Source organism: Cephus cinctus, unplaced genomic scaffold (genome assembly GCF_000341935.2).
Source record: "Cephus cinctus unplaced genomic scaffold, Ccin1 Ccin1_scaffold1399, whole genome shotgun sequence".
Lineage (NCBI taxonomy): Eukaryota > Metazoa > Arthropoda > Insecta > Hymenoptera > Cephidae > Cephus > Cephus cinctus.
The window spans coordinates 56,692-78,456 of NW_014333795.1; the positions used below are offsets into that span (position 1 = coordinate 56,692).

A 21,765-nucleotide genomic window follows, 5' to 3' on the forward strand; every position below is an offset into this window, starting at 1 on the left:
CAATTCTTCAGAAAATATCAAACAGACGGGTATCAGCTTTATAAATAATTTATTTTACACAACTGACATAAATCATACAGCGATATCTCCAACGATAAACGATAATGGACGTGTGTTTCAAAACGACCGGTGACAGAACACCGACGACTAAGAATTTTCATAGCGAAAGTTCGAGAACAATTAGAAATATCGCCGCGAGGATCGGCCGAAGCTCCTCCGCACGTTTCTATCGAATATAACGAAGGCGTCGTCGGGAAGGAAAGAAAATCGAAGTCTTACAGATCGTTTTGTTTTCTCCATAACAATCGATTATCGATGTTCACACTCGTTGCAGTCGAATTACAAAGATCGATTAGGCCAGCGTAAGATAGATAATGCGATAATTGTGATTACAAATGTTTTTTTACTTTTTTTTTTTTTTCGTTGCAACACACTGCGAAAGTCTATAGGCACAATAAATAACTGTTGCGGATTATTCGTGTAACAAAATAGAAAAAAAAAAGGTGAGAGAGAAGTCGATGAATAAAGAAAAACACACTAGTAATACCAGGTTCACGAGCGAGGCGATCCGCATCCCCTCAGTAGTCAGTTTGGTCGGGGCCTGAAAAAATGACAAACACAAAATTCGATTAGAACTTCCCGTCTGTTTCGTTTGGGCGTTCGAAAACCAAAGACAAAAATAAAAGGAAAAATAGAAAGAATAATATTCGGCGTGCACGAACGAAGCTGCAGACGTGTTTCTCAAGATCCCCCCTGGGTCTCCGTTTGATATATCGACGACATACGAAAATTATATCAGCAATTATATTCGGTAGTTCGTTACGATCGTATATAACCGAAATTTGAAATTTTATCAATGTTAGAAATTTTTTTTTCTTAACGTTAAGAAAAAAAGATTCGTGATAACCGTCGTTGATACGTCGACGAGTCTTTTACGTGTGTGACTTTAATATATTGTTCTTCTCTCCGTTTAATTAAGTTATGCTAAATATACTGTAGTATTAAAACGGGCAATCACGCAATGGCAATAACGAAGAACGGTGATGTATGATACGTGACATATGATGCTGACACGAAAAACATGTGTATATATACATATATACTCGTAGATTAATTTTTTCCAAATTATAACCGAGCAGGGTTATCGAGCGTGCGTTACGTTACACACAAATATATAAATATATGGTATACGAGCATATAACAATGCGTGAAATGAAAAAGTCACAAAAAACATTAGTTTAACATAGAAATCGGGAGAAGAATGAAAAATTTCCTTGCTCCGTGTTAAAGGTATATGTAAGATTGACAAGAGGCGTCGCCGTCGCGACGGCAACTGATCGGGATTTCGTGAAGTGACGTATGTATAAACATGCCCACCCAACCAGAAAATGCTTTCTCACCGATTTGCAAAAGAAGCTTAAAGAACGAAAAAAAAAAAAAAAAAAAATGTAAAGAAATGTAATAGCGAAATAATAATAAATCATATGTATACATAGAAGATTTAATACGCAGCCTCTAACCATGCAGCATAGCGGGGTATGTTTTTTTCAAAAAAAAAAAAAAAAAAATACCAAATTTTCAACTTGCATAATAGAACCCTGATTGATCGGATAACAAAATGTATGAGACGTGTAGATATAAAAAAATTCAAAAAAATATAAAAAAAACATGGCGAACAGCGTAAGAGATTCGCATACGCAAATGGCCCTGATTTGGTACAGAAGGATGCAAGAGTGAGTGTACGAGGTAAGACAAGGAATTAAATGCAAAGGCAAAGGTAATATGACAATGGCGCTAATAATTGGTCAACGTCCGACATTGACGTCGAAGATGGACGGTAATGGCGGCGAACCTAAGAGCAAAAGCAATAAATAAGCTACCTCACGATGCTCGACGCGACTCGTTGGGTTTGCATGTCTATATATAACATATGTATATATATATAATACAGAACAAAAATATATAATATATTGTGTAGCACACAATTAGATGCACGGATTGGGTCGGTATCTAGCAACAGGTATATATATATAAGATATATTATAAGATAAAAAATATATAAAAATAATATGTACCGATAGAAAAAAAACACGTGGCCTGTACCTCCTGGGCATCGTAGCCCAGCCTGGCGAAACTAGACAAAACTCTCAACGCTCGTCCGTCGACCGGATGCATGGCCTAACGTCAGATTCTGCCTCGGGCCATCAGCAACGGTCATTTTTCAGGTAACACGGGGAAGGAATGGACGAAACGATCGGCTTGGCACGAGCTGACTTAAGTGCCTGAGGCACATTTTTCGAGCTCCTGATCCTGGGACAGAGGACGTTTATCTTTTTTACACTAAAGGGAGTCGTCCTGTTCTCGAGCTTCTTGAAGGTTAGGGACGGCACGATGTCGTAATCGAATTCGGATGGCGACTTGGGGGTCTTCCAGGTCTCGAAGTAAGGATCCTTTTGATTGGGACTGTCCGCACTGGCGATGGTACCTTGTCGGAGAGCCAGTCGCGCGGATTCCTCGTAATCGGCATTGTTGTCAGGGTCGTGAAGTCTTCTCCAGGATTGCTCGCATATGGGCGAGTATTCCGGAGAGGTCAGACCGCTCGAGTAATTCGAATAATAATTGTCATCGTAATTGAACACGTGTTTCTTTAACGACAGACTCAAATGCTCCCGACTGGCCGGTGAGCTGCATTCCTCGGACGAATCCTCAGCCAGGATCGAGTCGTCGTTGAGCAGCTTGAAGAGTCTGGAGTGTGTTTGGGTTCTTTGGTATTTGCTGGACTTTTTATTGGGCGCACATTCGGAGTCCGTGTCTACTTCCGATATGAGTCTGCTCATGTCGGAAGTGACGCCACTGTCTTCGTCGTCCGTCTCGTCGCGGGAATTTTGAACACTCAGTAGATGCTTGGCTTCCTTATAACCGAAATTCGAACCGTCGTTGCCGCCATATTCCTTTTCTTCATTTTGTATAGTCAACTCGAAGGCCAACATTTCACCGAGTCCATGATCGTCAGAGACGTTTCTCTCGTTTTCCTGCTCAGCTGAGGTGGGACCCTTGACCTCATTCCTTTGTTCTACCCTGTCCACCTCATCAGCCTTGGCTGTGCCTGGATGTAACTTCGTTACCGTAAACTCAGTCTCAACAGTCTCGCTCTCCTTGATCTTCAGACTCTTTGTCTCCGTGACCTCCTTACAAAGGTCACCGTCCACCTTGCTCTTTGACTCTGTGACGAGGAACTCCTGGTCGCAGCTAGCGGTACCGTGGCCATTTGTTGTAACAATTTTTCTTTTACATTCTGTAACGACGTCACTGCCAGTAGGTTCCTTGCCCGTGCGAGTCTCAAGATCAGTTTCATTCTCCAAGCTCAAATCCTTGGCCCAAACGTGTTTCGTCACATCCGTCTTCTTCGTCCTGACTGTAAATTCCGTTTCCACATTGTCATTGAGGTCGACTTTCTCAACAGGAGATTCCACGTCCTTCTTGAAGATAAATTCACAATCAGCAGTGACGCAGTCGTTAACGTCATCAACATCAGTGACGTCGACGTCCAAAATTTTATTGCTGCTCTCCTTGAGTTCAAGCTGCGCCTCCACTTCCTCTGTTCCCAAGGTGAGTTCAGTATCGAAGGTCTCCCCGGACTTTTGCTTCTTCAGAGTGAAGTTCGCTGTCGCTACGTTGCTCTTGCTGAGCTGGAAATTAACATGAATGTCATTGTCCTCGTCGGCTTTGGTACAGGACCTAGTAAGACTGTCTTCCTTGGATGAACTCTTTTCAGACTTGACAAGGCTGTCACCAACGATGACAGTGGTGACGTCCTCATCATTTTCAGAAACCGAAAATTTGAACCGTAACGGTAAACTGACACTGACCGTTGTGGCGTCGCCATCATCAACGTCGTCCGGTGGATCATCAGTTTCTTCCAATGGCACGTCCTTCTTCTCCTCTGGATCCTTCCTTGCCTCTAGTCCGCGATGATCAGCGTCAGGATGCTCTGCGTCTTCGTAGATGACACTTAGCTGATGAGGTAGTATGCAATCGTTGTTAAGCGACTCTATTTGGTACTCATCGTCGACATCCGAATCACTCTCGCTGCAGCTCATCTTATCAGATGACAACCTGGAAGAGTGTTCATAGGTGTCATCAGAAATGGTGGCGGTCGAGAGCGATTGTCCAGATTCCTTTTCCACCAGATTGACCTTGACATCGACCTCCTGATGCTCAACTCGCTCACGTGGATTGAGACCAGTCGAATATGCCAAATACTCAGAACCGGAATCACTATCGGAATCCGAATCGCTATCGCTGTCAGTATCTGAACTGGTACTTGTACTATCAGAAGAAGAGCTATCGTCTGAAGAATCTTCATCGCTGGAATCAGCATCCTCATCAGCTGTCCTCTTCGTAGCCTTGATTTTTCCATTACAATGATCTCCGTTATCTGATTTCCTCAAAGACGTCGTCTCTCCAGCTTCCTCATCAGTGACACTTGCACCAGCAGAACCGCTCGTCCTGATGGTATCTCTGCTGTCGTTGCTTTTATCCTTGACAGATACCAGTGTATTGCTAGGACTGGTCCATTTGGGTACAGTCAGTAGAGCAGGATTCTCCTTGGGTACGTTGGAGTCCTTTTGCGACTTCAGTACGGGATCGTCGCCAGGAGATGGATAGACGCTGTTGTAAATGGCGGTATCTTCAGTCTGCCCGTAGGAGCTATTATAATTTTGATCATAATCAGCCGTGGCTGCGTAGTGCGTATAAATCTGTGCGTAACCGACATCCGAGTAGTCGGTTTCGATTTTATCAGCTGACTTTCCCTGATCGACGTAACCACGTGCTCCGTAGTTTTGATCGTACATTGGATAGTAGGCATAAGCATTCCCATCACCATACCCGTAGTAAGCGTACGAATCGTAAGGGATGTTATTGGAGTTGGTGTTAGCTGCGTATTGCATTGGATAATATCCCCACCAGCCCCCATCAGGATTCCAATAGGGAGAGGGACAGTTCGGGAAAAATACACCCTGCTGATTGCCCGGCATGTTATTCTCAGTTTGACAGGCGAAATCTGGTTGTCGATTTTCTTGCGTGGCTACAACAAACAGCACATTGGATTCAGACAAAAAATCAACTCCATCAGGTGTAGAAGAGGAAGAAGAAGAAGAAGAACTTTTTCTGGGGCAAAACTATTATATCTTCTTTTCTTTTCTTTTTTTTTTTCTTCTAATCCTTTTCTCACTGGCTAATGCACGTGTTCAATTATTTCCTCTTTCAATCCTCCGTTACGGCCTACACTGATCCGGCCCGAAGGTGGGATAATATTGACAAGGACTATCCTGAAGGAATGACGAGCGACGACTGCTCCAAAGGAATGAGACCATGGAGTGTGACTTGGAATGACTGGTCGTCGTTTGGAAAAATTATTGGCACCAGGTTAAAGGAAGATCCTGTGGAGTTAGTGCATCTTGGTTGATGATGATCTGGAAGGATCTTGGCGAGTGGAGGGGACGGTGCTGGAATGAAAAGGAATGTGAGGTCATTTTACGGAACGACAAGATGAATGCATTTAGCAGAAGAGAACGATAGTTTTAAATCCTGTGTTCAAAGGAATCTATCGAAAGATTCTCCAAGGCCATTTTATTAGGACACAGTAATATTTTTTTTTTTGACTACCCGGTATACAGTCCATAGATCACGAATCGAACGTGCTAATTTTTTTTTTTAGATCATCCAGACGTAAAGGACATGCTCGAGTTTAATCAAATATTCTGGACTGTCTTATCGAGACCTCGAGGATTCGTTCGATTATTATATTTTAATCGACGCTTTTCGATTTTCATTGTCGCACGTGATTGTCCAAAATATTTTTTTGTTTTTTTTACTAAATAAACATGCAAAAGTGACCGGCACGTATTTGTAACTCCTATAGCGATATTGATAACAACGTCAATCATTAATGACATGCAACATTCCCACCAAGTGTTCAGTGCATTCTTAGCTGTGATAATAGACGGAATCCCATTCTAATTAATTATAATTTACTATAGTATATTACGTTATGTATACTCGAATAAGAATTGTTGGGAATTGAGTAAAAAAAAAAATGGACACTACCCATACACCACCATTCATTGTTGCCACTGCCCCTTAGCACAATATAATTTTTTAAATTATATATCGGTTCAGCATACGATAATAATTAGTATTCAACTTTTGAATAATTTTATATTTCATATATATTTATATGTTATTCGTTATATGCTAGGTACGCGAGTCGTGACGAATTCTGATGGATACTTGAGGCACATTTATATTTTATATCAATAATTAATATGATTGACGAGCAGCTAATATACTTGATTTTTCTAGGTCGGGAAGAAATTTTCGTTATTCCTGTGAACACAGGATTCGGGAATATATACAGTTTTTCTGACTAACGCTGCGTGACGTGATTGATTATTTAGTAAAGTTCATTAGAATGTCAGACCATGGACACTGAACATTAATGTACAGAGGCGTAGAAGCTTTTGCGATTAATTCTTGTTCAACGAATACAACGTGTTTTCTTTCTTTTATTATTTTTCTCTCTTTGCGCGTCGACTGATTAAATGAATCACTATATCCGCGTAGGTTATCAGGTTATCTTTTCTTCTTTATCACTTACCGACACTTTCCGGGGACGTCATTGCCTGCAATATCCTGAAGGATCGCGATGGTATCGCACTGCCCATATATTTCTTCGGTTCCTGGACTTGTTGCTCGCTCGGCGGCAGATTTGCTTGAGCTTCCTCTGTAAGATAGTACAATTTATCATTATTATTAATATTAAAAATAAAATAATTATTCATATATATTCTTTCATGAAAATTCAATGATATTACCGAAAGTCTTTGAATTTCGGTTTTGCTGCTTCTTTTGTATGGCAGTAGGAGCTCGCGGACCTGAAAAATAAAAATTACGTATTGACAGGTTTAAGTTTTTTCTTTTTTTTTTTTAATAAGATTAAAGATTATCTGAACCTACCAGAGGATGCTGCGGGTACCTCACCGGAATCTGTCATATTCTGCAGGAACCGGAACGCTCGCGATGGTATCGCTGCCCCACGATATCTCGGATCTTCTTCCTGATGAAGATACGTATCGCCATCGACTGCAAGAAGAACGGTCGGTTGCAGATTGAAAGTAAAATTTAAATACAGCTAATATTATGTTACTATTTCCGTGTACCTTGTTCCTTAAATTTGTTCATGAGTGTCCTATCGTCTTCGGTGAGTTGAAGTTTGCGGATTTGTTCTGAAGCAGGATCGGTATCGACATCAGAATCGGTGTCAGTGATTTTTTGAAGTACGCGAAAAGCCCGCGATTGAAGCGGACCTGGTTCGTATTGTTGTCCTGGCATAGGACCACGTTGAACATCCCTAAACCAACAATTGAAATATATTCATCCGTATTGGTACTTGGGTAAGATCATGAGATGAACTTACACTCTGGTGGCCTGATTCTCTACAGGGATGTTCCTAGTCTGTGCTGGACCTTGAGATTGAACAAACGCCGGTGGCGCCACTGATCTGGCTGGTGATCTCGGAGCATTATCCTCTACCATAATCGGAATAACTCGGGCCCCATCGGATCTTTGTTGCTGGATCTGGATCGGTACTTGAGACGGTCCCTGCTGCTGACCCCATCGTTGCTGATGATGAGGAGTCGACTGTTTCAACTGATGATGACCTGGCTCGTGCATCACGGAAAATACCGAGGGTCTGTCTTCGATCTTGAACACAGCATTGACGCATTACGTCATAGGAACATCAAGAATCTCTCATTTGGAATCTAGCTCTCCCAGCTAGTCTTGCAATGTCTAATCGTATAACTCACTCGCAAGGGTATCGTCCGTTCCGGCTGCTGAATCTGCGGGCGAGTCTGCTGCTGTTGCTGAGTTGGTTGTGTTTGCTGGGTCAGCTGAATTGGTTGAATTTGCCGCGGAGTCCCCGGTGAAACGGGACTCTCGGGTAACGAGTCATCAGACCTGGAGGCAGTCGTCCGTTTCGCCCACTCCGGCAGTTCCTCCTGGCTTTTGTTCTTATTCTGGAGCCACGGAGTTGGCGCCTTTGTCAGAGTAACGGGTGGGGTACCAGGTGACGTGGGCGAGGTTGGCTGAACCGGAGTCACCACTGCAGGAGTGGCGGCCACCTTCGGCGCTTGTCTTGGCGGTTCAACTGCTCTATCTGCGACTAGTAAAAAAGAAAGAAAAGTTATAAATGATACTCAAACAATTCAATGTACATTCTATATCTTCACCATCCAACTTACCATTCGATGCCACCCGGTTCAGCTGACTGTTAGGTGCCCTGGTTGACGTCTGGGGCAGGACTGGCATAGTCGTTGGAAAAACTGGTACAGCCACCTGAGGTTGTACGTATACATTGCCACCCGGTACCGGCGGACTGGTCTTGGACTCCAAGGCAGATTTTGGCGGACCCTCGATACCCTCGTCGTTCGCATTTTTGGCTACTCGACGTGCCATACGTGGACTTCGGATTTGCGACAGGTCTAGCTTGCCACCCATACCCGGGGTGTATGTAAATGGTTTCTTGTCCTTGGTCATCATCGCATTCTGTATGGCTGCAGGCGGCTCGTAAGGATCGTTGCTGTTCTCTGGTCGGGCTCTTCTTGGAGCTGGTGCCTGGGATCAGAAAAAGTATTATATTCTTTTATTATTTCTTCGATACCCTCACAGATAGCATCTTGCTCCCTATCTCGTGGCACTGGCCATTAACGTTATAGCGTCTGTGTTTACGCACGTGTCTGAATACGTTGGACCTTCGCGAATTTTGCCGGATTCGAGACGATTAAAACAGCTTCTATTATTAACCACAGCTTCGACGAACTTCTTGCTCGTTCACATAAGACGCGTGTGAATCATCCTCGGTGAATATATCTAACGCTTTCTTCGTGAATAGATTTTGTATACAGTTAATACTCTAGCGCGGTGAATTGTTTGATGGTAATTTTTGAAAAAAATCTTTTTCTACATTTCTTGTATATTTTCTTTGAGATCGATATACGACAAGGCGATTTCGTTTACAGGATACCAATGTGCTTTGGCAATTTGAACATTCAAACGGTGACAAGGGATGATATAATTTTTTCATTTTCTGTCACCGATATATTAATCATGTATTCTTTTGTATTTATATATCGTGTATATTTTATTTTATTCTTTCTATTTAATTCTCATATATGTCTTGTGCGGTTATTGTAGTTTACCTCTGCAGTACTGATTCTAAGGGATGGTACTTGGCCAGGAGCAGGTGGCGGTGGTGGCGGCGGTGGCGGCGCAGGACAAAAGCCTGGAAAAAAAATTTTGTTCATTATTTCGAAAAAATGTTATACTTTAGATCGTATAAAAAAATGGACTTTCGACATTGGCTCTTTTAAATAAGTAAATTCAAGTAAATATTTCGTGTGCCATGAGAAAATGAAAAAAAAAATATTCCATTTCTCAATATGCTAGATGTCCAATATTGATCTTTGAAATTCCATTGTCAGTGTATAAAAAATTAAAATTTTTTTTAATAATTATTGCCATACCTGTCGGTGCGCAGTCTGGATTTCTGAAAGAATAAAATACGCATGAGTGAACGATCGTTTAATTGTAGAAGTTAAAAAAATAAAAATAATTTCTATTCATTTTTCGAACTTTGCGCTTTCTATTTGGCTAAGGAATATATCAACAACATGAATCACCCTTCATGTATGCGCATTGCCGTCGTAGCTTCTTGTGCAATAACTCGTATATCTGACAAGCAAATAAATGCTCCACTTGCATATATGCACGTATGTGCATTTTACTATGCATACGTGACGTCTGGCGTAGAATCAGTAAAAGCGTTAGTGACGCGAAGGCACGTTATAAAATTTATAAAAAAAATGTTCGATATTAAAATAATTTTCGAGAATGTAATGACAAAAAGTGGCTATATATGTATAAAAAAAAATTGTTATTTGACAATAAAAATACAAAAAAAAAAACATAAGTGGTATACACTAATTATCCCAGTTCCACGTACCCTCCGGTCAAGTATATATTTTTTGGCAAGCAACCCCGCTCCTTATTCATGACGTAGAATTTTATAAATAAAAAATATTAAATTAACAAGATATACTCAAAATAAATTGATTCTTCACTTTAAAAGTATTATATTATTTATACGCGTGGGCCCAAAATGGAGATTCAATGGCACCGGCACATTATTGTGATTATTTCAATGTTCAAGGATCCCGCTTTACTCATAAGCAGAAGGTATTATTTAACGATAATAAATATCACCACAGAATTTCTATAATTATATAATTAGTATATCCCTATTTGTATATTTATATTCCTGTTTCGTCGATCGAACATACGTTTTTAAACTAACACAAAAATTGTCCGCACCAGTAACAGTCACAACGGTCAACTTACAACTGATCGACCGACAAGTTGGTAACTGCTAACTGGTAACTGGTATCTGGAAAGTGGTAACTGTGCTAACCTACATTGCCGCGACCGCGAGAACGTGGTTAAGAATGGTGAACCATGCCGTATATCATGCCTATACCTTTTAAGGTATAGCTACGTATCCGTGCGGTATACCAGAAAGTCATTTGAATTGATAATTCGCAGTTCACGCGTATTTACATTCCAGTGTAATTGTCGGTGACATTTCGGTAACGTAGCTCGCGGTACGAAATGATAATTCGAAAATCGTCTTTGTAAATATCCTTTGATAATTTTCATGACTCTCGGTAGTCTTTGTCTTTGACAAAGGAAATGCTTTTAAATTCTCCCGGGTAAACTCACTTACGTCATCGTGCACGGAATCTCGAGGCAAATGGAATTTTGTTTGTGCAGGTATTGCTGGATGCGTTTAAAAATTCGTCACGACGAATTAAGACTCGTGGTTTTTGACTTTTTCCCTGGTGTCGCTGTCACTTTCTCATTCGACCAGGTGAGGTTAGATTTTTGCCTGGGTCGTTTAATGTTTACGAAAAGTAATTCGTTGGCAGGATGTATTTTTTATTATTGAACTAACCTCAAAAAATTACGTAGTTTTTGAAAATTCGTTACGAGCAAGTACGTCACTTCTTTTAATTTACCAAAATAGGACTCGAACAAGGCATTGATCGTTCGCAATGGATAAAAACTTATATACGCCGGAAGGGGCTGGAATAACAGTTTTAGAATCAACTGGAACGCGAGCATTTCGCTTAACGCACGGAGCTTTTGATAGGCCTCTGGGAGTTTTATATAAAACGGTAAACGATTATCTGCAACAGCAGATCATTGTACATCTTCATGAGTAGAAATTTTATTCCATGATGTAATCGTCGTACGGATGATATTAACACGTGGTTGCGCGTACAGTAATGAAAATGAGCACAGACTCCCCAAGCTGTAAGATACAGAAAGAACAGTTGCCAATTTAATAAAAAAATAAATTATCAGGTTATAAATATAATTAATTAATCATTTTTTCATTAATCACAGTATCTGCCCTACGGCATATGGATCCTTCGATCGTAAACTGTGACAGTGTAGGAAGTGAGTATAGAAAAGAAGCAAAGGTCGAAGATCAGCTTCACAGCAGATGATCGTCATTATGACGACATAATTGGAGCTTGGGGGGTTGACCTTGAAGAAGTTCTATTAATTCCAGCCGCACAGCCCTAGTCAAAATCGGCCGGCAGACTGCGGTTCGGTCTTGTCGCCACGTGTGAGCCGGGCCTAACGAAGCAGGTGGTATAACCTCGATAACGTGTCTATTTTAAACTGCGATTCTTTTCTTCCTGCTCGACTGATCTTAGATATTTTCGAAAAGCTCTCCCCGCCACCCCCTCGCTGCTATCACTCTCCTTCTAGACTTCACTTCTTTCGTATTCTTCACTCTTAACGCTTATTCTTCGTAATAATATATTTTCACCGCGGACTGTACCACGTGATCGAGCCTCCTCTTTAAAATGGGAGTATACTGTAAATCAATGTTTAAAAATTAAATATATTGTGAATTTATATTTTTTTTTTTTATAATTTTTATCGAAAAAATTTTATTCCACGAAACGTCCAATTGCGTCTTATCAAAAATACTCTACAAATAAATTTATCGTGATTTCACGGCGGGGTACGACTATTTATAATAATTTTTTAATCGAAAATTCTTTTTTATAATTATATCCAAGTATGTGTAATTTGATGAACGTGATATTTCCAGTTGATCGCAAGGGATGATAATGGCTATGGAGAAATAAAAGTTTTATTTGATCAGACCGTGGTAGCTATATGTGTAACGAGCTATATGTAATGCCACCCACATGATTAATACGAGTCTAAGGAGTAATGACGCTCAACGTCTGGTTAATATTAAAAAGTCACGCAGCTTTTACGTTGGCATCGTCCGCGAGACACGTGTCTTCAGATTTATAAGTATTTGACCCACGAATTTTCCTCAGTGACAGATACGAGCGTACGGGCCGAAGAAAATTACATAGGCTTTACTTGTTCGCTGAAATGGATACACGAAACAAAGCACGTGAGAATGGAGTAAGATTATGATTGAATGAATATATTTAGAAAATACATAAAAAGTATAAGTAAAAAATATTTTTAATCGACAATTAATATCGCGAGTAAATAAATAATCAGGAAAACTCGATAAATCGTATCTAACCTGTTTACTCGAACGCAAATATACGAATGAAATATTTTATCGGTTCGAAAATTAAATTCGTTAATTACTTGTATTAAAAAAATTATTAGCCTTGACACAGTATCGTCCTTTTTTAAATACTCTCCTCGCGTAAGATAATAGTTTCCAAAAATATCGAAAAATCGACCTACTTTTTTTGCGCGCTCTATACCTCATTTTCGAGGACAAGTTTCGATGTATTAAATATAAAGGGCTGTACAAAATTACATATCGAATTAAAAAAAAAAGTATTTGCACTATTGTACCGATTACGTTATATCACACATTGAAATAAAAAAAAGGGATACATTGAATGATTAAAAATAATAAAAATTTTTTTCTAAAGACTAATTGACATTGTCAATGTTTATAAAAATTTATTTCAAAGTTCAATAATATTCACGGTATCAATTATCAATGATGCGTAAGAAAAATAATAATTTAACGGTTCAATGGAAATTTTTTCAAATATTTCCAAATATACGTAATGACCTATCGATCCTATAGTCGTTCGATAAATTATCGATCTTACGAAGTCTCTCGATCGATACGTGTCACAGGGAGGTACATGTCGGGGAGAAAGGAAAGAAAAATCAAAATGGCCGCAATCGGCTGACTCGACGTTTCCTCCTCGTTATAAAAAAGGAGTCGTGAAGCCGATCTAAGAGGAGCCGAAGGATTTTCTCGAGAAATCGACGCCATGTATAACGAAAGGTGCGATGTCGCTGGGCAAGAAGCCCAGCCGGAGAGGCTATAGCATAGAAATGTATTTAGGTAGATACGCGAAGCACAGTTAATTTTAGCTCAAGCTGACCTGCGCGTTAGCACGCCGTATAAAATGCTTCCGATTATTTTATTTTTAGTATTTTACCGCCGCACTCTTTCTTTTCATACTGGAAATGCCCAAAAGGCCGGCTAATCTCATGCAGCCCCTACAGCCTGGAAGGATGGTAAAGTCCATGACAAGGATCAAGATCCAGTTTGAACGCACCGATAATCCAGTATGGAAAAACCCCTGACTGTACAATTTTCAAAATACTTTAGCACAGCTCTATATACCTCTATACTGTACGTGCTAAAGGTACAGATAGGTCAACTATATAGAAAGTTTTAAAAATACTTTTCAAATCCAACTGGCCAGTAACAGCACGTGGCGATCAATTATTGTTGGCTACAGCACCGATCAAAAGGTCATTGACTTTGGGTGGATTTTCAAAAAAGATAAATTATTATTTAATTTCGTTCTTGCCAATATCCCAAGGTACCTCGTGGCATAGATGAAGCAAGTTGCCAAAATTTATTACACGGCAATTATGATCATGTACCAAGTTCAATGATCGATGATTTCTCTACTTGAGGTGCAAATTTTTATACAAGGTAAATTTTGAAATTTTTAGGGTATACTAACCTTTTTTTTAAGCATTTCAAATTTTCAATACTCAAATACGAATTTACGTGACGGCATTTAACGGCGACGCATCGCGAAGGAAACTGCAATACGTGGTACGGAAATAAGTTTCTACGAAATTGCTATTATTATTTCGTCGTTACCAAGTCTGGGGTTGCAAGCTCAAACCAAAGCGAACGAGTGCTTTCTCCCGTTCGAAAAATTAGGTCAACCGGTCACCGTACGAGAACACGTTTCCTGATAAGTTTTTCAAAAATTCTTCAGGGTCGCCTCGAACATAATTTAAGTGCAGAATAAAATTTGCGATTAGGTCACGTCGATGCAAAATCTTTGCACACGTTTAGTATATGCGTTAGTCGCTAAAATATAACATAGCTTAAGAAAGGAACCCAAACAATTTCTTATGAATAATGAAAATCCAATTTCTTTTAACTAAATTGGATTTTCACCAATAAATATTTTGACCCAAAACCGGGTATAACCTTAATTCTAATGTAAAACCCGTGACCGATATCCTATATACCAATTGAATATCTCTTACCCCGGGTATGTCGAGGAACTCATGGCTGTATCCAATTGGGTCTCGTATTCGCCGCTTTCCACGAATAGCCCGGCTCTCTAGGAGTTTTCTCCGTTTGAACGCGTACGAATAGGACAGACGAGCACCGAAGCCGACACTAGCGCACACCCGCTGCTACTAAGGTTTGCGTATCAAGAATCGCGGATGGCAGCTTGTGAGCTACGAGTGGCGTGGTGGACCGGCCGGCCACGAGAGGGATATTAAACCACCCGGCACGCAGCATTCGAGACGAATCCGAATCATCCCGATCCGAGCCGATCCGATACCGTTCCGGCAAATGAAGTCCCACCGGATCTCGGAAACAGGTACGATCTGTAAAGAATACAGCCGATTATTGATATGAATAAAAAAATATTTTTGATCGATCTTTCAATATTTTTTTCTTTAAATGACAAATTGTCTTACAGAGTTTTATGCCTTTTTAAGAATTTCGATAAAGTTATAAAGCGTTGTCAAGATATTATAACATTGTAAAATCTTGATAATTAATCGACTTAATATTATTTTGTACCATATTATTTTCTTGTGTCACGATGAACGAAGCTGACTGATTTCATCCTCAAGAACCCAACTCTCCACTTCTACCCACGTCATTCAGTATGGGTACACTCTGCTGATCGCTTATTTTTAGCTGGCGGATCGCGGTACTTCGACACTGCAGCCTTTGATAACCGGGATCCATTGAGATGATGATCTTTCAAATTGGAACCGATGACCTTCGATAACCAGGATCTATTCGGTATCTTCATTGTTTTTGGCTTATCTGAAATGGTATTCATTAGGGACAGTCAGAGCTATTATACGAGATAGGCCTCTTAAGGCAATTCCAAAAATATATTATGATTATCCCATTTTCGACTGATGGATATAGGATGGATATGGATATATGATAGATGGATATAGTTCTTCTTGTAAAAGACATAAAATTTGTCTACGGTATCACAATATCAAATAAGATTATGTATATTGGTAATGTATTTCCTAGAATAATGTAAACTTCAAATCTTTACGCCTGAAAGTTGACAACCCAATACACGTCGCTGATTGTCGCACCTGAACCTCTGCAGGTTCAGGTTGCAGGTGAAAATAGTTCAGAAACACATACTGTTTCTTTGGAGTCATAAAGTGCAGATGCGAGACAGAATAGAAATTGAAAAATATTCGATCAATCAAGTCGATCGTTTGCTGATATCCATTAACTTATGTCCGCCTTCATACATTATAAATGTATATCAAGTCATAGTATGTAATGCCCAATTGATATATTCTAGACATAAGAAATGGTCAGCTAGAAATGTCAATATACAGACTATAATTTGATTGTCTGTCAGAAATGTCTCGTAGCTCGATAAAAAGTTATTATACTCACGTAACATAACCGCAACGTGTCAAATGACTACACGTAACCATGTGAATAATACGTGCCCACGATGAGCGACAATAAATAATGTCATGCACTTTCCTAAAACGTGAAAATACCAATTTTACGTTTCTTTCTGGCTTTTAAGCCTAAATATCTATTGCGAACATCAGTTAACTCGGATATCGATAAAAATCATTATTGATTACGAAGTTTGTACTTTCTACTTTTTATTAATTTACCTCTGCATCGATAAAGGCAGATAGGGGAACACTTTGCTCAAAACACTTTTCTATGATTGATCCTGAGCTTCATTATTCAATCAGAGTCAGTAGTGGATCTGATAAGAAAAATATGTTTGCGTTGGTAACAACGTCCAGTCCCTGTTTCGTCACGTTGGTAATAAAGCTGATTGAAGTCGGCGCGGAATACTTCAATATTTAAACTGTCGTCGTATCCAAACGTCAAGTATCAATAAGATAGAAACTCTGTTCGCTATATTTAATATAACTCATGTATTATTCGTGGAAGAATCTCCTGGATAAAGTGTGACAGAATTCATTTAAACACTCGTACGACATAGACACTGTGATTTCATGAAAAATTGTGAGTCAAGTATGACCATGCTTCAGTGCTGTACTTGTATTATATTACTTTTGAACTTGTACACAGTTGTGATGGGAGATCTTAAAAAAATCAGCTTGGATCGGAAACGAAATGAGAAGGAAAAACTCTTGGAGAAATTCCTGATGGAAGCTGAGAGTCATTTGATGAAAAATTGCCCCAGAAGACACACGACTGTCATTGCTGCGAACAATCAACTTATGAAGGCTGTAACAATGATTTTTAAGAACAGACCCTACTTTGTCGGTATCGATTCTAAGATTTTCTTTAAATCCCATGAATACCTGATCGAGAACTGCATCTTCGTCTTCGTCGATAAAATCGATTACGATTACTTGTCAAAGATATTCAGCGATTTGCGACAACATTACAATACCAAACTACAAGTCATCTCGACAATTGGTCTATCGGAAGAAGAAGTAAAGAAAACCTTAGATTTGGCATACGACAAGTCAATTGAAAACGTCTCAGTCACTTTTCTGAAGAACAGCCAATTCAAGATGTTCCAAGTGTATCCTTTCACGAGGAACTGCGAGAGAGAAGTAAGACAATCTTACGTCTGGTTTCTTGAGGAAGGACTTGAAGCGTATAACTACGACGACTATTCGCCGCGAAATTTGAACAAGTGTCCAGTTTTAATTTCGACGTTGCCTTTGAAAAACACCATCGGCGTTCACGAGTATCCAAACGGCACCCTAGAAATTTTGGGTAAATATTAGTATAATAAAGATTTATTAGATGAAAGACAGATTCGTTAAAGAAGACCCACATAATTTGAAAATTCTAATTCAAGGTGGTGGCGAGGGAAATTTAATTACAACGTTAGCCCAAAAGCTCAACTTCACCATCACACTTAGATATCCGGAAATAAAAGACTGGGAAGGTCTAGTGAACAATACTATAGTCGGTCTAGTGGGCGAAGTTGTAAATAAAAAGTCACTGATAGCAATTGGACAATTGCGACCTACCGTAGAAAGATATAGTAACTGTCACCTCACAGCAAGTTATGGTCATGAGTGTATAGTATGGGCGATTCCCGTGATACTCGCTCATACAAAAGACATCCTGCACGCTGAATTTCCAGAGTATCTATGGGCGGCCATTTTAATGACAATATTTTTCAGTAGCACCTTCATCTGTAGTCAATTGGAAAAAAAATCGAGTATGATAATCAAATAAATAATATGAGTCGGTAATCAATTGATTTATTATTACAATTTTTTTTTTTAGGTAACCATAAAGAAACTTACGTTAAAATCACTATGGACGTGATAAGCACTACCCTTGGAGTTCCAATTCACCGGCTGCGAACGAATCAACCAGGCAAAATATATTTTCTGTCATATATTTTTTATTCGTTAGTTCTGACGGTTGCATACAAAACGTCTTTGGCCGCCATGTTAGCTGTAAGAAGTGACGTGCAATTAATAAAAAATTACGAGGATATCGTTAAGTCGGGAATAACCCCAGGCGGCAGTAGCAGTTCACTGGATATTCTACAGAATCAACGAGATCAAAATCCACACATGGATTATCTGATAGACAACTATGAAATTGTCATCAACACTACTCAGGCGTTGAGTAGGCTTAAGTATCAAAAAGATTTCGCCTACATGATACACCTCTCGACAATGAAGTATTACATGCACAATTTAATTGTATCTGGACAGAAGGTATATTTCTACTTGGTTGACGACTGCATTATGTCCTACAATACAGTAGTACTTGTTCGCAAAGGTTTTATATTGACTAACGAATTAAATCATATAATCCAGATTATGCTTGAATCCGGTCACATCGACTTCTGGAATACCGACGAGTCCAATAGTGAAGTTAGAAACGTAAATGTGGTTGATACGAAAATGCAGAAGCTTACGTTGTCACAACTGAAGTCAATATTTGTACTTTACTTGTTAGGTATGGCACTGTCCATCGTTATCGTGACTTTCGAGCTCGTAATTGCCACGTTGTTAAGTTAACGCAAGTATTACAAAGACTACACTTCAAAGTCGTAATACCTCAGAACTTAATGGTTAAATGTTCGTCTGAACTAGAATTTCATGCTGTCAAATTAAAATTTGACGAGGTATCGAATTAACGTTTCCTAACGACGTAAAGTATGTAGCTATGAGGTAAACGTGGTAGCCGTTTTGTGTAAAAATTATTTACAGTGAATTAGTTCCGTGTAACGATGGTATCGCTATAAAAATATTGCTAATGATTACGGATAATTATGTTTGCTCGGAGCGTAAGTAGAACATGTAGATGTCTCTTCAAATAAATATACGTGTCAACTCGGTTGGCTATCTTATTTCCATCAAGTACGAATTACCCAGTGATGGAAAAAGTAGTACGAACGTCGGTATATAATTTTAAATTTCTCGCGTTTACGTCAAGTCATAAGGACAGCTTGGCTAGTACGAAGTCGGTTGGGTCACGAAAGAAAGGACGCAATGCTGGGTCAAATAATATTGACCTTATCACTCATTGCAATGTCCTGTCATATGTTGATCCTTGAGCCGCAAAGTATCGCTGCAGCGAACTTAGAGTCAATGACGAATTTCATAAAGGATCTGAAACGCGATTACCTTGATGTAAAAGAACATCGTCAAATAACTGTACTGGCAAGAAATATTAATTTACTACGTACTGTCAATCCACTGTATCGAGATCATCCAATTTATACTGGTCGCCATGCAAATATTACGCGTTCGCTGCAATACAGTAAAATAGGTTATGTTTTTATTTTTGTGGACAATTTGAAAGACGATTACTTGAATGTATGTTTTCAAGACTTACCTAATACTTACAAAGCCAAAGTCATCCTCGTTGTATTTGGATCGTTGACGGTTGACGAGATAAGAAAAATGTATGAGATGGCTTACACCAGGAAAACTGTCAATATACTTGTGATACATTTTCATGAAAGTGTTGCGCAACTGTACAGACCTCAAGTTGAATACAAGACGTGTACGTACGGAGCGAACGTCGTGGGAAATTGGAGCGTTGAAACTGGGCTGAGGATGGAGAAAAAAGTATTTGACAAAATGATGAATTATCAGACGTGTCCTGTTCGCATTGTTACTTTAAATTTAGAACCGGTCATGCGCATAACGGAGGGTAATAATGAAACGCTGAGGATTGTGGGTAAGTCTAGTTGAATTATTTAAATTCATGATCCAGTAATAATATGTCAGTTTGATGTTTGATGTTAGTTTCACTTTCGGTGGTCATTGCTTTATAGATGGTAGACGTTATATTCTTACAGTTAGTATAGTATGTTCGTAGGGTAAATAAGAAAATGAGATTCAAAATTGATTCCAAGAAATTTGTACTGGTGGTACTCGAAAAATTTGTAGCAAATTGAAAGAATGTTTAAATACTTGCAGGTGGACTCGAAGGTAAACTAATATTAACGTTTGCCGATTACATGAATTTTACTCCGATCGTCAAATATCCACAAAATAAAAATGTACCAATGTGGAAAACGAGCAGTGAAGAGTCTGATTTGATTGACGAGTTAATTATGGGAAAGGCAGACATTGGCGTAGGACAATTACGTCCCTCTAATAGCGACCGATTGCGACTAGACTTTTCATTCACTTATAATTACGAATGTCTGACGTGGACAGTGCCATTGATTATAGACTGGAACAAAAATCTACTGTTTTCGGAATTTTCTACTATTTCATGGATACTTATAATATTGATAATTATATTATCAGCTGTGCAGCAGTACTTTTCTTGTTTGATGCATTGGAGTAAGTAAAAGAAAAAGTAGGCATAAATTTGAGATAGTTCAAATTTGATATATACTCAATTTTTTTTAGATATTGGACCAAACTACAGCTGCTTTTTCTTCTTATTTCAATCGTTTTCAATAACCGTAGGTAATCCGGTACCAATATCGTTACAAAAACGCGCGGAGAAATTACAATATACTTTATACTTAATTTACGCATTAATAATAACCGTCGCGTATAAAACTTCATTGGCGCAACAATTGACATTGAGATTAGGTATTCCAATGATTTTAAACGAGCAAGAAATCATTGATAACCGTTTACGCATTTCTGGTCCAAGATCCTTTTTACAGATCTTGAATGATCAAGCGTCAGAAAATCATCTCGTACACGAGCTGATGAAACGATACGAGGTAATGGTGAATGCGGATGAAGCAGCTAATTTGATATCTACGGAACAAAATCTAGCTTATATTCGTCATCGATCGACTATGGATTATATAAGAGGGAAATATTTGAAATCCGGAAAAATCGCGAGATTTTACACGTTTCCGGATACTTGTGTTATTTCTTACGATCCTGTTATGTTACTCCCGAAAGGTTCACCGCTACTGATTAGTCTAAATTTAATGATTAGAAAATTACGTGAATTCGGTATTCCGGCTTATTGGAAAAATTCCGATGCCATAACTGACAAAGTGTACACCACGGTCATTCATCCTCAAAAATTCTCGATAAGGCAACTGTCCTCTATTTTTCTGATATATATCTTTGGCATGTTATTTTCATCGATCGCCTTTATCCTAGAATTGGTTTACAAGAGTAACTCTCATCGAAATGTACTTACGTGGCTGTCGAGATGTAAGTACGTGAAAAAAGCTTACTTTTAAATAGGTTACAACTTTTTATAATTTTTAAAATCGCATGTTTCAAGGATTATAATGACACCAGTGTGCTTGAAAGACAAATTCCTTGACTAACAGTCGGATCTCATCTCCGTAAAACGACGCTCCCAAGTTACCAATTACACTAACGCCATCTACGGTCATGCAGTAAATAATTCAAACTCAAACAGTTGAATTCAAATTAAATATCTTATTGAGGTTGACTAAATATAAATAGATTATAATAATTATTCCTGTGTATTCCACGCCGCATGATTCTGACATGTAGAATACGAGTATATATTTATACGTAACATTTCAATTGCTAAAGCCAATCTGTAAGGGTCCCTGTACCCAGACTCGTGTGACATCATATCTCATAAGATGTTCCCAGTCTATTTACCGTCTGAATCAACCACTACTGGATACCGTAGGATGGTAAAAC

At 39.0% G+C, this 21,765-nt stretch overlaps 3 protein-coding genes and 1 long non-coding RNA gene across 9 annotated transcripts; 3 read left to right on the forward strand and 1 right to left on the reverse strand.

The window, feature by feature from the left end:
* Positions 1 to 32: 32 nt before the first annotated feature.
* Positions 33 to 14,810, reverse strand: LOC107273120. Of its 4 annotated transcripts, XM_015750961.2 has the most exons (13): positions 10,067 to 10,388; positions 9,588 to 9,610; positions 9,264 to 9,346; positions 8,307 to 8,679; positions 7,872 to 8,227; positions 7,481 to 7,767; positions 7,224 to 7,414; positions 7,021 to 7,146; positions 6,879 to 6,938; positions 6,662 to 6,787; positions 3,870 to 5,089; positions 2,076 to 3,689; positions 33 to 601 (listed from the first exon to the last, which is right to left on the reverse strand). In XM_015750961.2, the coding sequence occupies exons 1-12, from the start codon at positions 10,114 to 10,116 to the stop codon at positions 2,205 to 2,207; spliced, it is 4,380 nt and encodes a 1,459-aa protein (XP_015606447.1). In that variant the 5' UTR covers positions 10,117 to 10,388; the 3' UTR covers positions 33 to 601; positions 2,076 to 2,204. The 4 variants fall into 4 exon arrangements, with proteins under 4 accessions (XP_015606447.1, XP_024946169.1, XP_015606444.1 ...); XM_025090401.1 differs by lacking the exon at positions 10,067 to 10,388 and adding an exon at positions 14,671 to 14,810 and having other exon boundaries at positions 2,076 to 5,089; XM_015750958.2 differs by having other exon boundaries at positions 2,076 to 5,089; positions 10,067 to 10,389.
* LOC112495162 lies at positions 13,185 to 14,651 on the forward strand. Its single transcript, XR_003061473.1, has 3 exons — positions 13,185 to 13,495; positions 13,585 to 14,079; positions 14,142 to 14,651. It is a non-coding gene; the product is annotated as an uncharacterized LOC112495162 (long non-coding RNA).
* Positions 14,811 to 14,878: 68 nt separating the features above from the next.
* Positions 14,879 to 19,260, forward strand: LOC107273117. Of its 3 annotated transcripts, XM_025090408.1 has the most exons (5): positions 14,879 to 15,014; positions 15,341 to 15,448; positions 16,742 to 17,401; positions 17,487 to 17,855; positions 17,924 to 19,260. In XM_025090408.1, the coding sequence occupies exons 2-5, from the start codon at positions 15,421 to 15,423 to the stop codon at positions 18,670 to 18,672; spliced, it is 1,806 nt and encodes a 601-aa protein (XP_024946176.1). In that variant the 5' UTR covers positions 14,879 to 15,014; positions 15,341 to 15,420; the 3' UTR covers positions 18,673 to 19,260. The 3 variants fall into 3 exon arrangements, with proteins under 3 accessions (XP_024946176.1, XP_024946177.1, XP_015606441.1); XM_025090409.1 differs by lacking the exon at positions 15,341 to 15,448 and having other exon boundaries at positions 14,883 to 15,014; XM_015750955.2 differs by lacking the exons at positions 14,879 to 15,014; positions 15,341 to 15,448 and having other exon boundaries at positions 15,743 to 17,401.
* On the forward strand, positions 19,147 to 20,940 carry LOC107273118. The gene is made up of 4 exons (XM_025090426.1): positions 19,147 to 19,840; positions 20,083 to 20,454; positions 20,524 to 20,712; positions 20,777 to 20,940. Exons 1-4 carry the CDS (start codon positions 19,147 to 19,149, stop codon positions 20,794 to 20,796), a joined length of 1,275 nt encoding a protein of 424 aa, XP_024946194.1. The 3' UTR covers positions 20,797 to 20,940.
* The last annotated feature ends 825 nt before the right edge of the window (positions 20,941 to 21,765 follow it).